This window comes from Emys orbicularis, chromosome 12 (assembly GCF_028017835.1).
Source record: "Emys orbicularis isolate rEmyOrb1 chromosome 12, rEmyOrb1.hap1, whole genome shotgun sequence".
Taxonomy (NCBI): domain Eukaryota; kingdom Metazoa; phylum Chordata; order Testudines; family Emydidae; genus Emys; species Emys orbicularis.
In genome coordinates, this window is record NC_088694.1 from 35,022,895 (window position 1) to 35,042,550 (window position 19,656).

Consider the following 19,656-nt stretch of genomic DNA (forward strand, 5'->3'; position numbering starts at 1 on the left):
TGCAACTGGAATATTAAAATCAATTATTATAACCTATTTAGGAAAGATCAAATATGGAATGGCACTCTAGGTCATAAATGACATTACTTGTTTCTGAGTTACAGATAACTTGGAAGAAAATGATCTTAAATGCTTATGGATCAATGTCCTAACAGATAAAGCACAAGATGGAGTATTAGTTGGTCTCTGCTACAGACCACCAAATCACAACTGGGAACACGATGACCACCTCTTTACGCACCTATCTATAATGTGCAGATAAAAAGCTGTGTGATCACGGGGCATGCCAATGTGAGTGACATATGCTGGAGGTTATTTGCTGTCAGTCCTAAAACATCCTTGTAATTTCTAAACATAATAGACAACAATTTCCTAACTCAATAAATGTTTCATTCTGCATGGGGTAGTTCTACATTAGACCTTATCCTGACAGATAAAGTGGAACTGATCACAGAACTAAAAATTAATGGTAGCACAGGTACTAGTGGTTATGATTTGATGACATTTATAATGTGAAACAAGTCCATATCAGTAATATATATTACTCCTGAGAGAATTCTGTGCCACTGTGCACACAAAGAATTCATTTGTCCTGCTGAATTTTTGCCCTCAGAAACTACAAGAAGTGCTGCAGTTCCACCTTTCACCCAGCATAGGCAACTGTGGTGCCAGAACAGCCAGCAGCATGAATGCAGCTGGCTGTTCTGGCACAACAGCGGCCTCTGGTGGGCAAAAGGAGGAACGGCAGCACTTCTGGGGCAGAATGTATTTTCCCTGTGTGTGGGGGGGAGGGGGTATGCCATGTGTGTGCAGTAGTGCAGAATTCCCCCAGGAGTAGAAATTCATTACAGTGGAGCCAAGTTAGGACAAAGTGGGGCTACTGGGGAGGGGGGTCACACACTGGGTTCAGAATGGCTAGTGGGGGGACAGACTGGGGCATGGGCTCAGGAGCTAGTGGGGTGACACCGTTGAGCCAGGAGCTTAATGGAAGTGGGGGTGCAAGGCCACATGGGGATGGGGGAGGGAAACTTCAGGGACACATGGGGATGGGGGTGTGGGGACAGGGGCAGATATGCCTGACTGAATGGGAGAGGGTTGGGGTAAGCAAGGGTCTGCATGGGGGAGGTATCCCAACTTCCCTCCCCCCAATCCCACTGCTCCTCCCCAAAAACCTCTTCCATACTTCTCCCACCCACACCCAACAATCCTCCAGGTTCACTCCAGGTTCATTCCCTCTCCCTCAGCTCCTCCATTACCCCTGACTCCCCCAAGCCTTTGCACTGCTTCTGACAGGTGCAGGAAATACAATTTGATATTGTAATTTAAATGAATTACTTAAAGTTCTGTATTAATATTCCTAGTAAGGAATCTATTTGTTAAAAAAACAATTACCTATCTATCTCATAGAACTGGAAGGGACCCTGAAAGGTCATCGAGTCCAGCCCCCTGCCTCCACTAGCAGGACCAAGAATCCTTTTTTTGTGTGCATCTGTATTATTATTACACTAGCTGACAAATTTTGAAATAAATTACCAAAATAATTGAAACTGGCATGATTATCATGTGTTATTTTGACAAATAAAATATGCAGAATTTTGCAGAATTTTGAAATATTGTGTGCAGAATTTTTAATTTTTTGGCACAGAATTCCCCCATGTGTTTATATATAAAATTTGGTGCTTTAGTGGGACCAGATTCACAAAGCTAAAAGCAATTATGAGCCAGATGAAAAGAGAGGAAGAGTTTAATCATGAAAATGTAAATGATGCTTGGGAATCATTCAAAAAAACACTTTACTAGATTCCCCTAAAAGCCACGATCCCACAACTGAGGGAAAATGTGCTGGTCTAAAAATGAACTTGTTTAGAGGGGAAGTGAAGGCAGCTATACAAATTAAGAAATAATAAGTGAAGAAAGGGAAGTTAATAGTAATGAATATAAAGCAGAAGTTAGGAATTATAGAAAAATAATAAGGGAAGCAAAGGCACATAAGGAGAAATCTATTGCCAGCAGAGTTAAGGACAATACGGTGTTTTTATAATATATTAAGAACAAAATGAATCCTGCCAATGGTACTGGTCCATTAATAATGTAAATGGCAGAATTATCAATGATAAGAATATAAAAACAGCCATACTGCTCAGACCAATGGTTTATCTAGCCCAGCATCCTTTCTGCCAACAGTGGCCAATGCCAGGTGCCTCAGAGGGAATGAACAGAACAGGTAATCATCGAGTGATCTGTCCCCTGTTGCCCATTCCCAACTTCTGGCAAAAATCCAGAAAAGGCATAAGTGTTCAATAAATATTTCTGTTCTGAATCTGGGGAAAAAACAGATGATATAGTTTCATCATATGGCAATAATAACATTCTTTCCATTCCATTGGTATTTCTGGAGGATGTTAAAAAGAATCTACTAAAGTTTGATATTTTTAAACCAGCAGGTCCAGAGAACCTGCATCTAAGGGTATGTCTACACTACGAGAGTACTTCGATTTTAGTTAATTTGACTACGTGGAATCGATATTACAAAGTCGAACGTGTGTGTCCACACTAAGGACAGTAATTCGACTTTGTGAGACTTTGTGAGTCCACACTAACGGGGCAAGCGTCGACATTGGAAGCGGTGCACTGTGGGCAGCTATCCCACAGTTCCCGCAGTCCCCGCTGCCCATTGGAATTCTGGGTCGAGCCCCAAATGCCTTCTGGGTAAAAAAATGTGTCGAGGGTGCTTTTGGGTGCCTGTCGTCATCTGTCCGTCACTCCCGCCCTCCCTCCCTCCCTGAAAGTGCCGGCGGGAAATCAGTTCGCGCACTTTTCTGATTACTGACAGCGCGGACGCCACAGCAGTGCGAGCATGGATCCCGCTGCGACCATCGCTGCAGTTGTGCCAGTTCTCAACGCCTCGCAGCTTCTCATCCACCTTTACCAGAGGCAGCTGCAGAGAAATCAGGAGAGGAGGCCACGGCACCACCGTGACGGCATGAAGTCGGACACTAGCTCCGACCTCTCAGAAAACATGAGACCCAGCGCCCAGGACATCTCGGTGTCACTGGGTCTTGTGGATACTGTGGAACGGCGATTCTGGGCCCTGGAAACAAGCACGGACTGGTGGGACCGCATAGTGCTGCAGGTCTGGGATGAATCCCAGTGGCTGCGCAACTTTCGCATGCGGAAGGGGACTTTCCTCGAACTGTGTGAGTTGCTGTCCCCTGCCCTGAAGCGAAAGGACACCCGGATGCGAGCAGCCCTGACTGTCCAGAAGCGAGTGGCCATAGCCCTCTGGAAGCTTGCAACGCCAGACAGCTACCGGTCAGTCGCTAACCACTTTGGTGTGGGCAAGTCTACCGTGGGGGTTGCTGTCATGCAAGTAGCCAAGGCAATCATCAAGCTACTGCTATCAAAGGTAGTGACCCTGGGAAACGTGGAGCTCATCATAGATGGCTTTGCCGAGATGGGATTCCCAAACTGCGGTGGGGCTATAGATGGGACTCACATCCCTATCCTGGGACCAGACCACCAGGCCAGCCAGTACATAAACAGAAAGGGATACTTTTCCATGGTGCTGCAAGCACTGGTGGACCATCGGGGACATTTTACAAATATCAACGTTGGATGGCCGGGCAAGGTTCATGACGCTCGGGTTTTCAGGAACTCTGGTCTGTTTAGACGGCTGCAGGAAGGTCTTTACTTCCCGGACCACAAAGTAACTGTTGGGGATGTGGAGATGCCTACAGTGATCCTCGGGGACCCTGCATACCCGCTAATGCCCTGGCTCATGAAGCCCTACACTGGCGCACTGGACTCAGGGAAAGAACTCTTCAACTACCGGCTCAGCAAGTGCAGAATGGTGGTGGAGTGTGCTTTTGGCCGTCTCAAGGGGAGATGGAGAAGCTTACTCACTCGCTGTGATCTCAGCGAAACCAATATCCCCATTGTGATAGCTGCTTGCTGTGTGCTCCACAATCTGTGTGAGAGCAAGGGGGAGACCTTTATGGCGGGGTGGGAGGTTGAGGCAAATAGCCTGGCTTCTGATTACGCCCAGCCAGACAGCCGGGCGATTAGAAGATCCCAGTGGGACGCGCTGTGCATCAGGGAGGCTTTGAAAGCCAGGTTCCTGACTGAGCAGGGTCTCCAGTGACTGTGTAGTTTGTGGACACAGATGCTGAACCTGCCCCCGTTTCTTTACCCAGTTACTGTTCACTATCCTTCCAAGTTACATACCCCCTTCACCACCTTCCCAACAAATAAAATCTGTTCCGTTTTGTTAATGAACAAGGTTCTCTTTCTTACTGTTTTCGCGGGAATGTTTTAAACCGGGGACGCAGACTGTGGCGGGGGGCGGGTTTAGTGTTTTGATGCAAATGATGCTTCTAAACTCCTGGAATGACAGGCTCCGCAGTGCTGGATTGGTTGTTTCAACGCAGCCTGCCAGCAGTCCTGGGCGGGACTGCGTGTATGTGTCGGCCAAGTGACTTTCTGGCAGGGGGTGGAGGGTTACAGACCCCCTGCTGCGTGGCTCTGTGATCCAGGATAAGGACCGCGGCATAAGATCTCTAACTGCCCTCCCCCGCCACAAAGTCACAGATCAACCCCCCCGCACCCCAGAACATGAAAACCGCCTCCCAGACTGACCAGGGTAACTGGTGACTGCACTGTGTATGTGTCCTGATGCTGGACCTGCCCCCGCCTCTGTAGCCTGCTAAAGGTGACTGTCCTGTCCAAGTAACAAACCCCTTCCCCCCCTTCAGACAGAATCCCCTCTAAAAGACACTCTCGGAAACAGTACTTAACAGAAACTGTTTTTTTATTATGAACCGCACATGAAAAGGGCGGGGGGGGGAGGAAACTTGGACGGGGGCTTGTGTGAGATGGGTAGGAAAGGACTTTTCAAACTTTGTGGAACGAGAGCCTTCTATTGCTGAAGCAGTGTGCAGGGGCTGACTGAAAGTTTTAACGGCCCTTGCCGCCCCTCCTTCTTTGGACTTTTGGTGAGGGGGGTGTGGGACTTGGTGGCGGGGGAGGGCGGTTAGAGATAGACAGCAGCAGGGCTTTGTCCTCCTGCCTCCGGTCTTGCAGAACATCCACTAGGCGCCGGAGCGTCTCCGTTTGCTCCCTCATTAGTCCAAGCAGGGTTTGAGTAGCCTGCTGGTCCTCCTGGCGCCACCTCTCCTCCCGTTCCATGACTGCTCTGTGCATTTGTGACAAGTTCTCCCTCCACTGTGTCGTCTGGGCTGCCTGCTCTCGTGAGCAGTCCATAAGTTCATAGAACATGTCCTCACGCGTCTTCTTCTTCCTTCTCCTAATCTGCGCTAGCCTCTGGGAGTGTGATGCCAGGCTGGGTTGGGAGACAGTCGCAGATGTGTCTGTGGGAATGGGAAAAAGGGAGTGAATTCCTGAGACAGATAAATGAAGTTGCTAACAAAGAACATAGTCTTTCTCTGTGAACAACACCATGCACTGCACCTTTCACATGCGCACTCAGGACAAGGTCGAATTTTCGGCCCTCGCCTTCAGTGCCTGGGGTCTTGCAGTTGCGATCAGAGAAGCGTGGCAGGACACCTCTACTTTTGTTGCAGGAAAACATGGTAAGCCGTAGACTTGTGGCAGCTTAAAAATTTAATAGTAGCACTGGGCTCCTTTCGCACTGAAAGCAAGGCCACTCTCTGCTGGCAGCAATCAGGGAAGCATGAGCTCTGCCCCTGTCCCACCACCTCGCGGCTGTCCCAGGGAAAGATCCCTGTATGCTGCCCCTCTGCCGCCTCCACCGCGTGGCTGTAAAGCAGTCCCAATACTAACATTCCCCTCCCTCATTTAAAGCAGGGCGTCATGTGCGACATAACGCTAATGAGGATCTCGGAGAGCGAGAGGGGACGGATGCTTCGGGAGAGCATGCAGAGGCCAGGGCCGTATGCCGCCATGCTCTGCCGTGCCATGATCCCGGACTACTTAATAGACTCATGGCGTGGGAACGTGTGTTACCACGGTGGACCGAACAAGATCGCCCTGCCACGGAACCTGATGCGCATGCTTGAGCGGTACCTCCAGGAGAGCTATGCTGAGCTATCCCAGGAGGACTCTCTGTCAATTCCCGGGCATATTGACCGTCTTTTCGTTTAACTGCACTAGAAGGGACTACAGAGTGGAGCGTCCTGTGGTGGACTAATCATGAAAATCCGGACATTATTTGATTTTTTATACATAGTTGGGACTAAATAGTTGAGTAAGCCAAAGAAATCATGAACACCCAATTGCTGATATAGTTAATATTCCTGTTTTGTTATAAATAAAAGTTTCTGTGTTTAAATGAGTGAATGAAAAGCCCATTCTTAACAATATAAATATTTCAGTTATGTTAAAATTAAATGTTTAGATGTTTAAAGCACTCACTGCTTGATCCTTCCCCTGATTCGGTGTCCGGGGTAACGGCTGTGGACGGTTGGTAGGGGATCTCGGTAAGGGTGATGAAGAGCTCCTGGCTGTTGGGGAAATCAGCGGTGCAAGCGCTGTCGACTGCCTCGTCCTCCTCATCTCCTTCCTCATCTTCCCCGTCCGCTAACATTTCCGACGAGGAACCGGCCGTGGACAATATCCCATCCTCAGAGTCCACGGTCACTGGTGGGGTAGTGGTGGCGGCCGCACCTAGGATGGAATGCAGTGCCTCGTAGAAACGTGATGTGTGGGGCTGGGATCCGGAGCGTCGGTTTGCCTCTTGGGTTTTTTGGTAGCCTTGTCTCAGCTCCTTGATTTTCGCGCGGCACTGCGTTGCATCCCGGCTGTATCCTCTCTCTGCCATGGCTTTAGAGTTCTTCTCGTAGATCTTTGCATTCCTTCTTTTGGAGCGCAGCTCTGAAAGCACGGACTCATCGCCCCACACAGCGATGAGATCCAAGACTTCCCGATCAGTCCATGCTGGGGCCCTCTTTCTATTAGATTGCACGGCCATCTCTGCTGGAGATCTCTGCATCGTTGCCAGTGCTGCTGAGCTCTCCACGCTGTCCAAACAGAAAATGAGATTCAAACTGCTCAGACAGGAAAAGGAATTCAAATTTTCCCGGGGCTTTTCCTGTGTGGCTGGTCAGAGCATCCGATCTCGAAGTGCTGTCCAGAGCGTCAACAGAGTGGTGCACTGTGGGATAGCTCCCGGAGCTATTACCGTCGATTTCCATCCACACCTAGCCTAATTCGATATTGCCATTGCGAATTTAGCGCTACTCCTCTCGTTTTCGAGGAGTACAGAAGTCGAATTTAAGAGAGCTCTATGTCGAACTAAATAGCTTCGTGGTGTGGACGGGTGCAGGGTTAATTCGATGTAACGGCGCTAAATTCGACATAAACTCCTAGTGTAGACCAGGCCTTAGATTCAAAGGCCAGAAGGGACAACTATGATTCCCTAGTCTGACCTATTACACAAACCAGAGAACTTCCCCCAAAATAGTTGCTGGATCAGATCTCGCTCTCCTGTACTATCTATATAATAAAGAAGTGGTTCCTCCACTTATTTAATAAGGAATATATTAAGCTCTTTGGGCATAGACTCTTGTCAATGTCACCTTAAACACAGAGACTACTATTTTGCGGGTGCTTAACAGATGATTGATGGTGGTAATCTTCTGTCATGTGGGGAAAATACCCTCAGAGATGGCTGGCAGAGTTTAATAGGTGTTGCAATAATTGGGCCTACAAACCGTACTCTCATTGTGAGCTCAACGGTACAAAATATGTGACAGTTCATAAGATGCCACAGTAGCCATTCATAGCAAATGGTGATGGAAAAAGGAACTCAAGGGAAAGAGAGAGACTGAATTAGTCCAAAGGAAAGGAGACCTGCTGGAAGTCACAAACTGTGTTAAGATCAGGCCTCATAAATAAGACAGTGTGAGACCAAAAAATGAGTGAACTGAAATCAGTGTATCAGAAACTAGGCCTAATCGGTGGGCAAAGCGAAAAGGGGATGGGCTATTGCACCCATCAATCCCTTTTGGGGTTCTTAAAGACAGAGACTTCAGAAGAGAAAACTTGGCTACTGGAGTGAGCTTCACCACCATGGCTGCAACCCCCAGCCCCTCCTGGGACCCTGAACCTTATTCATCCTAATCCTGAGAGATGTCCCGACCAGACCAGACCAGAGAGAGGAAGGCATGATACCACCAGTGCCTCCAGCTAAATCCCAAATACCACCTGTGACGTGAGACTTTCTCTCCCACCGTCTTCCTCCTCCGACCCCCCATCTCATTTTAGCTCCACCACATTATTTTTTCTCTTTCCTATCCTTTTCCCTTCTGTCTAATGACAGTCTGGCTCATCAGGACAATACTGGATATTTTGCAGCACTGCTGTGAGCCTGGGAGCAGAAAGAGGCAGCTAAAAGTAATGCCCTAAACAGCCCAATGCTGGTACAAGTTTGCCAGGTCTCTCAGTGGCTAATAAGACCATGTGCTAAGCCTGTGTTTCTCTAGCTGTGAGGCTGCAAATGAGGAGATCCCATATCCCAGAGGTTAGGATACCCACATGGGTCAGGGAAAAGATCGGTTTAAATCCTTTCTCCTTATCAGGCACTTGAAGTGGGGCCTTCGCACATCCCAGGTGACTATTCTGATCACTGGGATAAAAGTTATTATCAGTCTCCTTCTAATTCCTTCTTCCTCCTCCCACCCCCCAGCCCAACTTCTTGTAAGAAAACACCTTAATTGGGGTTAGAGGGTTCCCAGCTGAGAATCCTAAGCAGAAGGAGGTGTCTCGCTCCAGGGGACATCGGGACTGAATTCTTTGACAGCTTGGGAGCTTAAAACACACCCCTCTCCTCAGCATCTCCCATTGGCTAAGAAACCACCTATCATCATGTTAGAACATAAGAACAAATGAAAGACCATCCAGGCCAGACCAATGGTCCATCTAGTCCAGTATCCTGTTTCTGCAAGTGCCCAGTGCCAGATTCTTCAGAGGGACTGAACAGAACAGGGCAATTATCTAGTGATGCATCCCCTGTCAGCCAGTCCCAGCTTCTGGTAGTCAGAGGTTTAGAGACACCCAGAGCATGGGATTGGGTCCCTAATAATCTTGGCTAATAGCCATTGATGGACCTATCCTCCAGGAGGTTATCTAATTCTTTTTTTTAAAACAGTCTCCAGCTAAAGAGAAAGGAAACAAAGGACATTGTTAAAATGAAAACCTTATTTAATATTTTACATTTCAAATGCTTTCACAGTTTTTCTTGTCTATATCTTTAATAAAAATGTTATAAAAAGGGATTTTAATGGTGTTTTTTCCCCCAAGGTTGCATGTCTCTGCATACCAAACTCCTAATCTTGTTTAAATCTGTTTAATCTTGGACAGTGACTGGGTTATGTGGCCTCTTTGGGCCTATATATGGATCCAAGTGAATACACACAAAATACTTTAAGATCTTTGTGAGTCACAGATCCTGCTGAAGAAAATTGTTCAGTTCTGCCATTGTCTGTGTGATGGGAACAAAAGAATTGCCATCCGGCGTCCAACCTGAGGGCCATATCTAGCCCAGTATCTTGTTTCTCACAGTGACCAGAACCAGACGTTCAGAGGAAGATTCACAGTAGACAGAGATGGGATAATCAGTACCCACAGTAGAATTGTTAACAATTAGATATTGGCTTAATCCCTGAAACATGATGTTTAATATCCCTTCAAAATACGTTATCCTAATTAATTTATAATAACCCTGTATATTCTTCTTATCCAAACCTTTTCTGAATCTTGCTACAGTTTTCGTCTCAATGTCTCTCTGTGCGAAGAAGTGCCACAGTCTAATTATGTGTCTTCTTCGTGCCATCAGCACATGCGTAGAACGCCCTATCAACACTGGTTCACCAAACCATCATTCTCACCTTGTGAAAATTCTACACAAAAAAAGAGAAGAGGTCTCCACTGAATGGACTTTTTCATTCCTCTATTATGTTTTTTGTAAATCTCTTCTTCTCTACAGACATGATACTGCATGCACTTGAGTGTTTAGACTACATAGACATACTCCTATAGCCTGTCTGCATTCAGAACTCCAATGGAGGCTATAGGATTTCTACTTATAGATCATCTGCATTATTGAGCCTAATCAACATTATGCACCATCCCAATCTGGCAGACAGATTTACACTCATGTTAGTACTCCGTACTCTCATGTAATTTCAATAAGATTATACATGTGTTCAAGCTATTTACAGGTGTACAGCTTTTGCTGTATTGGGCACTATATGCCTATTTATATGAACATGTGTGTTTCCTCTAAACCTGTCAAACTGAAAAGTGAGATATACAAGACGTTAATTAGGCCTGAACTTTCTAGGGCCCTGAATTCTGGGCACTGAGGAAGAGACAAGAGCAGATCTTAAATACAATGGAAATGAAAATGTAAAGATGGGTGTTTGGAGTTACATGACTGGTCCATTATTTGGAACCAATGAAGTAGGAGAAATGTGAAGGTGGTACCAATTATAGAAAGAAACGGAGGGAATCCAGGTGTAGATGAGTTGGTCATGTGAAAAGAAAGTTGGAAGAATATATAGGAAACAAGGAGTTTATCTTAGAAGTGGAGGGTAAAAGAAGGGTTGGGAGACCCAAACTGGATGGATGGATGTCATAGCTGAAGAGTCTCCAAGGAATTGCATTCAAGACAGGGAGTAAGGCTGCAGGAAGGTTTGAGTTGAATAAGTGCAGCAAGGGGTTCAGACACTGTATTGCAAGAGTGTCATTGTGACAGATATGATGGTGTCCTGTAACATCTTGGACAAATCTTACTGAATTAGGTTTTACATCTTTGGAATTCATTGTATTAAAAATGTAAATGTGTATGTACTTTTGTAGGATTACATGGAGCTTCTTTAGGAGGAAGACACGAATCATGCAATCTGTGGCATATAGTGGGGATATCAAAGGCCATTTGGGGACAATACGCATGAAGTGGATTTTCAAGGAAATTTGTGGTGGTGAAGATTATGCAAATGACTCACCTGGAATCCATCCTTTTGAAGCTGCACTTTGAGCAGATACTGATTGTCTGGCTGATTACGTAATCAAGGTCTCTTTAAAGAGCAAAACTGGAGAAATCAATGACTTATAGAGTAAGGAGTAGTTCTTGGTCTGGGCTGCGGATGTGATGAACTTGAAAAGACAGGAAAACTCCTGGGTAGTGGTTGAAGAACAGCTCCTGCCAGAGCCCTGCACACATACTTAATCTCATCTAATCTCATACTTCACTAGAAGCTAGATTAGTTTGGCTTTGCTCCTAAGTTACAGGAACAGAATCTGTCTGATTTACACTCTCTTGGCTTGCTCAGATTCTTCAGTGTGTCCATGCAATGGTCAGTATGGTTCCCCCAGTGTGACCCAGCCTATTCAAACTGGTTCCAGTGCTCCCCCCAGGGCAGAAAGCTACAGACATTAAGGAATTGCCTCTCAGTGTCCATTAAGGCTATGTCTACACTATGAACAAGAGGTGTCAGTACCAGTTCATCCAAAATTAGCAGGGTAGTAGTAGTATCATAGGCTGCAGTGAGTGGAGGCACAGGCTATTTTCACTGAGTAGAAACCCACCTGAACCCAATGGGTATGTATTTGGCATATCTTGACCGTGTCAACGCATGCCAATGTCTGTACTTCATAGAATCATAGAATCATAGGACTGGAAAGGACCGTGAGAGGTCATCTAGTCCAGTCCCCTGCACTCATGGCAGGATTAAGTATTATCTAGACCATTCCTGACAGGTGTTTAGGTGTTCAATAGCTACACTACTATTTTAAGTGATCTACCTCAGTGAGAGCTAGTGTAAGTATGTCTACATGAGCTGGGAATCATACCCATAGCTGATTGTGTAGACATATACTAAGTCTAAGGTGTTAGTCAACTATTGGAAAGGGCCTCCTCCCTCTCCCACTAGGGAGGTAAGTTCTACAACCCAGAGATACCTGTTGGGTGAAATGCCCTTTCCATTGTACAATAACCACAAAAGTAGTGACAGATCCTGAAACAATCTTAACAATTACTAAAGGGAAACCCCCATGTGTCAGACTTGATAGACAGATAGGTTTACTGAAAAATGAATAGAGTGACCAAAGGATGTTACCATCGTGTTTATAGACTTTGCAGCCAATTTTGACTCACTGCATCAACCAGCACTGTGGATACCACTTCACCAGTGTGGGGTGCCTGAGGGCTTAGTGTGCCACACGGAGGAACAATAACATGGTACATTGACCTGTGTGAGGGTCAACGGTTGTATTACAGACTGATTTTCAGTAGAATCGGGGTGCGTCAGGTATGCAGTCTCTCACCCTTTGGTATTTAATGGTATAATAGACTATCCGATGACTGAGGCCCAAGGAGGAAATGTACTATTTAAAGATTCATCTTTAGTGGATCTTGAATATGAGAATGATATTGCCTTAGTTGGAGAGACTACTGACCAAAGCTGAGAAAAATTGCTTACTCTATGATGATAAAACCAAAGCCAATAAAACGGAAATGAATGACCTGGTGGTGCACAAGTAGATAGCAATGACCATGAATGGGTGAATAGTTTTATCTCTCTGGGTAGCTGATTGGCAACAGGAGGTCCTCTATGCAAAGAAGTCACACATCTGATCAGTCTTTTGTCACTGGCATTTCAGCATCATCAAAGGTCTCTGCTTGGCTGGCAGAATGTCTATGTGACCACTGAGAGATGAGTGTCTTCGTGTCACCATGGCTGCATTAGCGTGATGTGTATCTCCTGCTGCTGATGTGCTGCTGATTTATACAATGTGAACAGCTTCAACAGGAGAGTCTGAGAAAGCCTTGCCCTAAATTACCTTATGGCCCAGAGATTAAAACACTTTCCTGAGAGATGGGGGGAGAGGGGCTAACTTCAAATCTCTTCTTCACAGCAGGCAAAGGTGGGAAGTGAATGAGTTTCTCCCACCTCTGAGTACCCCAACAAATAGGCTAAAGGTATTGGGGATGGGTGCTACCGGTCCATATGCTGGATTGTAATTTGGACACTTCCCTCCAACCTCCCTGTTAATGAAAATATTTGGCAAATAGTTGTCAAATTTGCAAATAGTACAGGGTCAACCAATACTGCTTTTTGATGGGTGCAAGAAAACAATGTTTCATCCCCTACTTTTCCCCACTATTTCATGCAGTCTATCTGCCCCATTTACATTGTGGCTAGCATCTTCAAAGTACCATATGGGAGAGAAAATAATTTGCTATTTGGTTGTCTAGCTCCTTAGGTGCTTTGAAAATCTGACCCTGTCACTAAAATTGTATACCTAAATCCATTAGGCGTCTTTGGTAATCCAAGCCTCAATTTTCGCTGCTCAAGGACTGACCCAGCATGGTATTACCGGTAGCTTGTTACAGAGAGTGAACTTTGGGGATCTTGTCCCAGGTGGAACAGGACACCATTTAAACAGCTCTCAAGAATTGCTTCTTAGTCTTGGAGTCGGATGAGGAAAAGTTCTTTGCTCCACTCCCAGTGCTAACCGTACCCTCCCTTGTCAGATGTAAGTGTTTGGGGTAAAGAAGAGTTGATATCCTGAGGTGCTGTATCGTGGAGGCAGATAGAGAGACTAGGCAGACAAATCAATAAATAGGGAGATAGACTAAGACAACAGAAAGAGAAAAGCACAGATCAGAATGATCTCACCATGTTTATGATCCACATTAAAAAGGCAGGTGAGTCGATTCATATTTTACTGCTTTTTAAACTTATTTTATCCTTTCCATTCCAAAGAACCAGATTCTGTCCCTCCTTATCTAGGGGTGGGTCTCTCTACCGAGTCTCATTGACTTCTGCCTGCTCACACAGTGATAAGGTAGGTGAGGTGATATCTTTTATTGGGCCAACTTCTGTTGGGGAGACAGACAAGTTTTTGAGCCACATAGAGCTTTTCTCTCTCACCCACAGAAGCTGGTCCAATAAAAGATATCATCTCACCTGCCTTATCTTTCGAATATCCTGGGACCGAGACAGCTACAGCTACACTGGGTGCGCACACAGAGTAAGTTACAGCACCGGGGCGATGGTTGGGAACCCAGCTGCTACTTGAATCATCCATCTCTCTCTCTCTCTCTCTCTCTCTCTCTCTCTCAGCAGCACTGCGAGAGTTCATTTGGTACACATTAGCTGTATTTTTATTTTGGAGAGTGTGGTGTGTGTGTGTTTTATGGGCCTGGGTAGGAGAAGACAATTAGTTTTAATATGAATGTAAGAATGACCATACTTGTTCAGACCAATAGTCCACCTAGTTCAGTATCCTGTCTTCCAATAGTGGTCCATGACAGATGCTTCTGCGGGAGTCAACAGAACTTTGCAATTTATTGAGTGATCCATCCCTTGTTGTCTAGCCCCAGCTTCTAGCAGTCAGAAGCTTAGGGACACCCAGAAAATGGGGTTATGTCCCTGACAATCTTGGCTAATAGCCATTGAAGGACCTATCCTCCATGAATTTATCTAATTGTTTTTTGAACCCAGTTATACTTTTTGCCTTCCCAACATCTCCTGGTAATGGGTTCCACAAGTTGATTGTGTATTATGTGAAAAAGTATTTCCTTATGTTTGTTTAAAACCTGCTGCCTATTCATTTCATTGGGTGACCCCTGGTTTGTATGATATGTGAAGGGGTAAATAACATTTCCTTATTTACTTTTTCCACATCATTCTTGATTTTGTAGATCTCTATCATGTCCCCCCAGTCACCTTTTTCCAAGTCAACAGTCATTTTAATCTCTCCTCATATGGAAGCTGTTCCATACCCATGATCATTTTTGTTGCCCTTCAATTTCAATATATCTTTTTGGAGGTGGGCCAACTACAACTGCACACAGTATTCAAGGTGTGGACATACCATGCATTTATATAGTGGCATTCTGATATTTTCAGTCTTATTATCAATCCCTTTCTTAATGGTCCCCAACATTCTGTTAGTTTTTTTTTATTTCCACTGCACATTGAGCAGATGCTTTTTTAGAGAACTATCCACAATGACTCCAAGATCTCTCTTCTTAAGGGATAACAGCTAATTTAGACCTCTTCATTTTTTTTTATGGATGGGATCATGTTTTCCAATATTCATTATATTGCATTTATCAACACTGAATTTCACCAGCCATTTGTCACCCAGTTACCCATTTTTGTGAGATCTGCGTGTAACTCTTCTCAGTTAGTTTGGGCTTAACTATCTTGAGAAATTTTGTATCGTATGCAAACATTTGTTTTGTCTGCAGAAGAGAAGAATGAGGGGGGATTTGATAGCTGCTTTCAACTACCTGAAAGGGGGGTCCAAAGAGGATGGAGCTAGACTGTTCTCAGTGGTACCTGATTACAGAACAAGGAGTAATGGTCTCAAGTTGCAGTTGGGGAGGTTTAGGTTGGATATTAGGAAAAACTTTTTCACTAGGAGGGTGGTGAAGCACTGGAATGGGTTACCTAGGGAGGTGGTGGAATTTCCTTCCTTAGAAGTTTTTAAAGTCAGGCTTGACAAAGCCCTGGCTGGAATGATTTAGTTGGGAATTGGTCCTGCTTTGAGCAGGGGGTGGGACTAGATGACCTCCTGAGGTCCCTTCCAACCCTGATATTCTATGATTCTATGATTTTGTATGGTTTAACATTTTTTCCAGATCATTTATGTGTATGTTGAAGAGCAGTGGTCCCTGTAAAGATCTTTGCCAGGGGGCAGCTATTTACTTCTCTCTACTGTGAAATTTCCCTTCACACAGAATCTGCCTGTGTTTACATTCAGGTTCTAGTACAAAGTCAATCTCTGTGCTTAGGTATTTGTCTCATGAGTTGACAATGAAGGAATGCTGATTTTCTCTCTAAGGTCATATGGGGAGAAAAATAGATGGGACATTGGAGAGAGCATTGCTTCATTCCCATTTCCATTGAAAACTAATGTCAAAATAACCACTGACGTCCATGGGGGCAGGATAGATTCTCTTCTATATGTAAAGCCTGATATTCAGACATGCAGAACAATGAGTCAAAAGTCCCCTTGAGTCGGAGTTTAAATGACTTAGGAACAACAGACCATTAATTTTCTATCAGGCCCCTCTTTTCAAATTTATGTCACGGCACTGAGAGAATTTTTGCTGGCCCCATTCATTTCTTCTTCTTGAAAAAGCCTGATGATTTTAATAGATATGACTCCAATCATACACTACAGATATTAAATAGTGTTTTCAACAACATTGTCTAGAACAACTGATAAAATGTAATAGAGAAAGAGATTATTTTTATAGATTTGGCCAGATGCCCAGCTATTGCAAATTGGCCATAGCTCCATTGGAGTCAATCTTCCAGACCCCATGCTGGCCTAACTCAGCTGTAGCTCTGTTAAAGTCATATGGCCAGATTGAAGAGAGTGTGTGGGAATGCCTTCATAGCCTTGTGGTTAGAACCCTCACCCCAGATGCAGAAGTCCAAGGATCCAGTAACCCTGCTGCACTGTCTCTTTTATTATGTATCCACAGTGAAACAGGGTCAAGAAGAGAGGCTGAGGGAGCCCCACAGCAGACTGTCCCTTAGTCACAGCTGAGCAGGGGTATTTGTGAATACCAGTGGGGCCTGATGCTGGGATTTAGGCATCAAAAAGGGCAGTTAGATGCCCAAGTCCTTTTGTGTATCCAGCCCATTTTGTCAATTTAAAAAACACAAATTCCATCCAGCATCTCTCTCTCTCTCACTCTCTCTCTCTCAATTTACTCTGTTTAAAACACACCTTTTACAGGCAGGAATAGGCTCTCTTTACATGCATGCTACTTGTCTGAGGATCTTCACATGCTGTTTCAATTTACTTTTACGAGAAGTGTTAATATAATTTTTTTTCTGGTCTTCCAGATCAAAGATTTCCTAAATAAATGCCAATGGAAAATGAAACCAAAGTGACTGAATTTATTCTGCTGGGACTTTCCAGTGATCCACAGGTGCAGATTTTCCTCTTCCTGGTGTTTTTAGTTATTTACCTCGTTACTCTGGTTGGGAACATACTGATCATGCTGGTGATAAGAACTGATTCTCACCTTCACACCCCCATGTACTTCTTCCTTTTCCATTTATCCTTTGTTGATATCTGCTATTCCTCCATCACAGTGCCTACAATGCTGATGAACTTCCTAGCAGAGCACAAAATTATTTCGGTCAATGGCTGCATTACCCAGATGTTCTTCTTTATCCTCTTAGCCAGTACAGAAGTTTTCATTCTTTCAGCAATGGCTTATGATCGCTATGCTGCCATCTGTGACCCATTGCATTACATGGAGATGATGAGCAAAGGGATCTGTGATCAACTGGTGAGTGGGGCATGGACAGTTGGGTTTTTATATGCCCTGCTTAACACGGTTTTCACCTTCAAGTTGCATTTCTGTGGGCCCAATCAAATCCACCATTTCAGCTGTGAGCTCCCTCCCCTATTACAACTGTCCTGCACTGATACCTTCACCAATCAAGTGGTGCTTCTCACTTCCGCTGTGATACTTGGAGCGATCTCCTTCCTCCTCACCCTTATCTCCTACATTCACATCATCTCCACCATCCTGAGGATACCCTCTGTGCAGGGCAAGCAAAAAGCCTTCTCCACCTGCAGCTCCCACCTGATTGTGGTTGGTTTGTTGTACCTGGCAGCTTTCATCCAGTACACAAAGCCCAGATCAGTCTCCTCTGTGGCTCTGGATGAAATGTTCTCCATCCAGTACAACATCTTGACTCCCATGCTAAACCCCATCATCTACAGCCTGAAAAACAAGGAGGTGAAAAAAGCCCTAAGGAATATATTGGGGAAATTCAAGTTTCTCAAGTAGTGTTGAACATAGAACTGTGGGTAAGTAGTGTTGTGATAAATGAAGGGGGGGGGTGTTGTAGCTCCCTTTTATGGACACCCAGCCAACCAGTAGCTAAAAAATCCCTCTGAGTATCTGTTCTCTAGTTGCTCTACCTGTAAAGGGTTAAAAAATCTCACTGCTATGCATAGGTAAAAGGAAGTGAGTGGAAAAGAGTCAGTGGGAAGGTTAGAACTTTTTAAAATTGAAAAACGACTCACCTTTTGTCTGTCTGTTGTAATTCTCCTGGGGAGAGGCAGACAGGGCAGATCTATGCTGTGAAAAACTTGGGCCAGGTATGAAAAAATCATCAGTATCATACCTAGAAACTATTAATTTAAACCCCAGATATGTAAGTAGATTAGTAAATGTCTAGGAAGACACAATTAGGTTTATCCCTTTTATTTCTTGATGGCTTGTGGATTCCTCTGTGCTAACCACGGTGCTTTTGGTTTGCTTGTAACCTTTAAGTTGGACCTCAGGAAAGCTATTCTTGGTGCTTAATCCTTGTAGTTGCTCTTTTAAAATCAAGCAATAGCTGAATTCCCAGATGTATTTTCTTTCCTTTTTTTAAATAAAATTTACCTTTTTAAAGAACAGAATTGAATTTTTGTGTCTTAAGAGGTTTGTCCACATGTTTAATTAGCTGGTGGCAACAGCTGATTTCCTTTTTTTTCTTTTTTTCTTTCTCAGTTCTTCCCTGGATGGTTGTGTGTGAAAGGGCTTGAGGGTACCCCACAGGAAGGAATTCCCAAGTGCACCTTCCTGGGCTCTCAAAGGGGTTCTGCACTTGGGTGGTGGCAGCATCTACCAATCAAAGGACAGAGAAAAGCTGTAATCTTGGGAGTTTAATACGAGCCTGGAGTGGCCAGTATACATTTTTTGAATCCTTGCGGGCCCCCACCTTCTGCAGTCGAAGTGCCAGAGTGAGGAATTAGCCTTGATATGGTGGCAGAGCAGTGGGATCATTTTGAACCAGAGGCACAGACCTCAGGATTTTAAAGGGACACGTTTTTCCTTTTGGCAGCCTGCAAACCCAGGGTTTTTTCTCTTTCTTTTCTTTTCTTTTCTTTTCTTTGTTGTCTGAGGGGGAACAGGCACACAAAGGGTTAAGCCTGCAAAGCCAGGGAGTCCAACAAGCCATTTTTTCCCTAACTTCATGGCAATGAAATAGCTAGGCTACAGTAGGGCAGCCCAGTGCATGAGGTTGCAGTCGGGCACCGAAACCCTTGAGCAACCAGTCTTCCCAAAGTGGCACACCACAGAGAAGACAGACCCAGAACAAGCCCAGAGATCCAGCTCCATGACAGAAATGAAGGGAGGGGATGGGGAACCGGAGATTTCCCTGCAGGGAATGGTCAGCCCTCCCCAACCCGAGATCCAGGTGCAAAGATGGAGGGATGCCCTTAACCCAGACGGAGTTCTAACTGCGGAAGACAGGAATTTCTTCCTAGAGATGAAGCGTTTGGAGGACGAGGAGAGGAGAGAGATGCAGCGCTGGGAGGTGGAAGCAGAGGCGAAGTGCTTGGAATCGGAAGTGGAGGCAAAGCTCTTGGAAGCGGAGACAGAACTGAAGTGCTTAGAACTGGAAAGGGCTAAGCTGGGTCAACCAGGTAGCTATAACAGTCCTCCTCCAGGTGTCCATTCCAAGAAATTCCCCACATACAAGGTAGGCAATGATACAGAGGCCTTCTTAGAAAAATTTGAAAGAGCCTGCCTTGGGTACAACCTCCTTACAGACCAGTATATGGTGGAGCTGAGGCCACAACTTAGTGGACCTTTAGCAGAGGTAGCAGCTAAAATGCCTAAAGAACACACAAACAAGTATG

At 45.0% G+C, this 19,656-nt stretch overlaps 2 protein-coding genes across 2 annotated transcripts in view; one reads left to right on the forward strand and one right to left on the reverse strand.

Moving 5' to 3' along the window:
* LOC135886051 (cytosolic phospholipase A2 gamma-like) overlaps positions 1-19,656 on the reverse strand; it is a 979,292-nt gene that overhangs the window by 576,734 nt on the left and 382,902 nt on the right.
* LOC135885996 (olfactory receptor 5V1-like) lies at positions 16,871-17,809 on the forward strand. The gene has a single exon (XM_065413889.1). It carries the CDS (start codon positions 16,871-16,873, stop codon positions 17,807-17,809), a length of 939 nt encoding a protein of 312 aa, XP_065269961.1.

Coding starts and splice junctions, on each gene's coding strand:
- LOC135885996 (XM_065413889.1), top strand. CDS start 16,871: ATGCCAATGGAAAATGAAACCAAAGTGACTGAATTTATTCTGCTGGGA.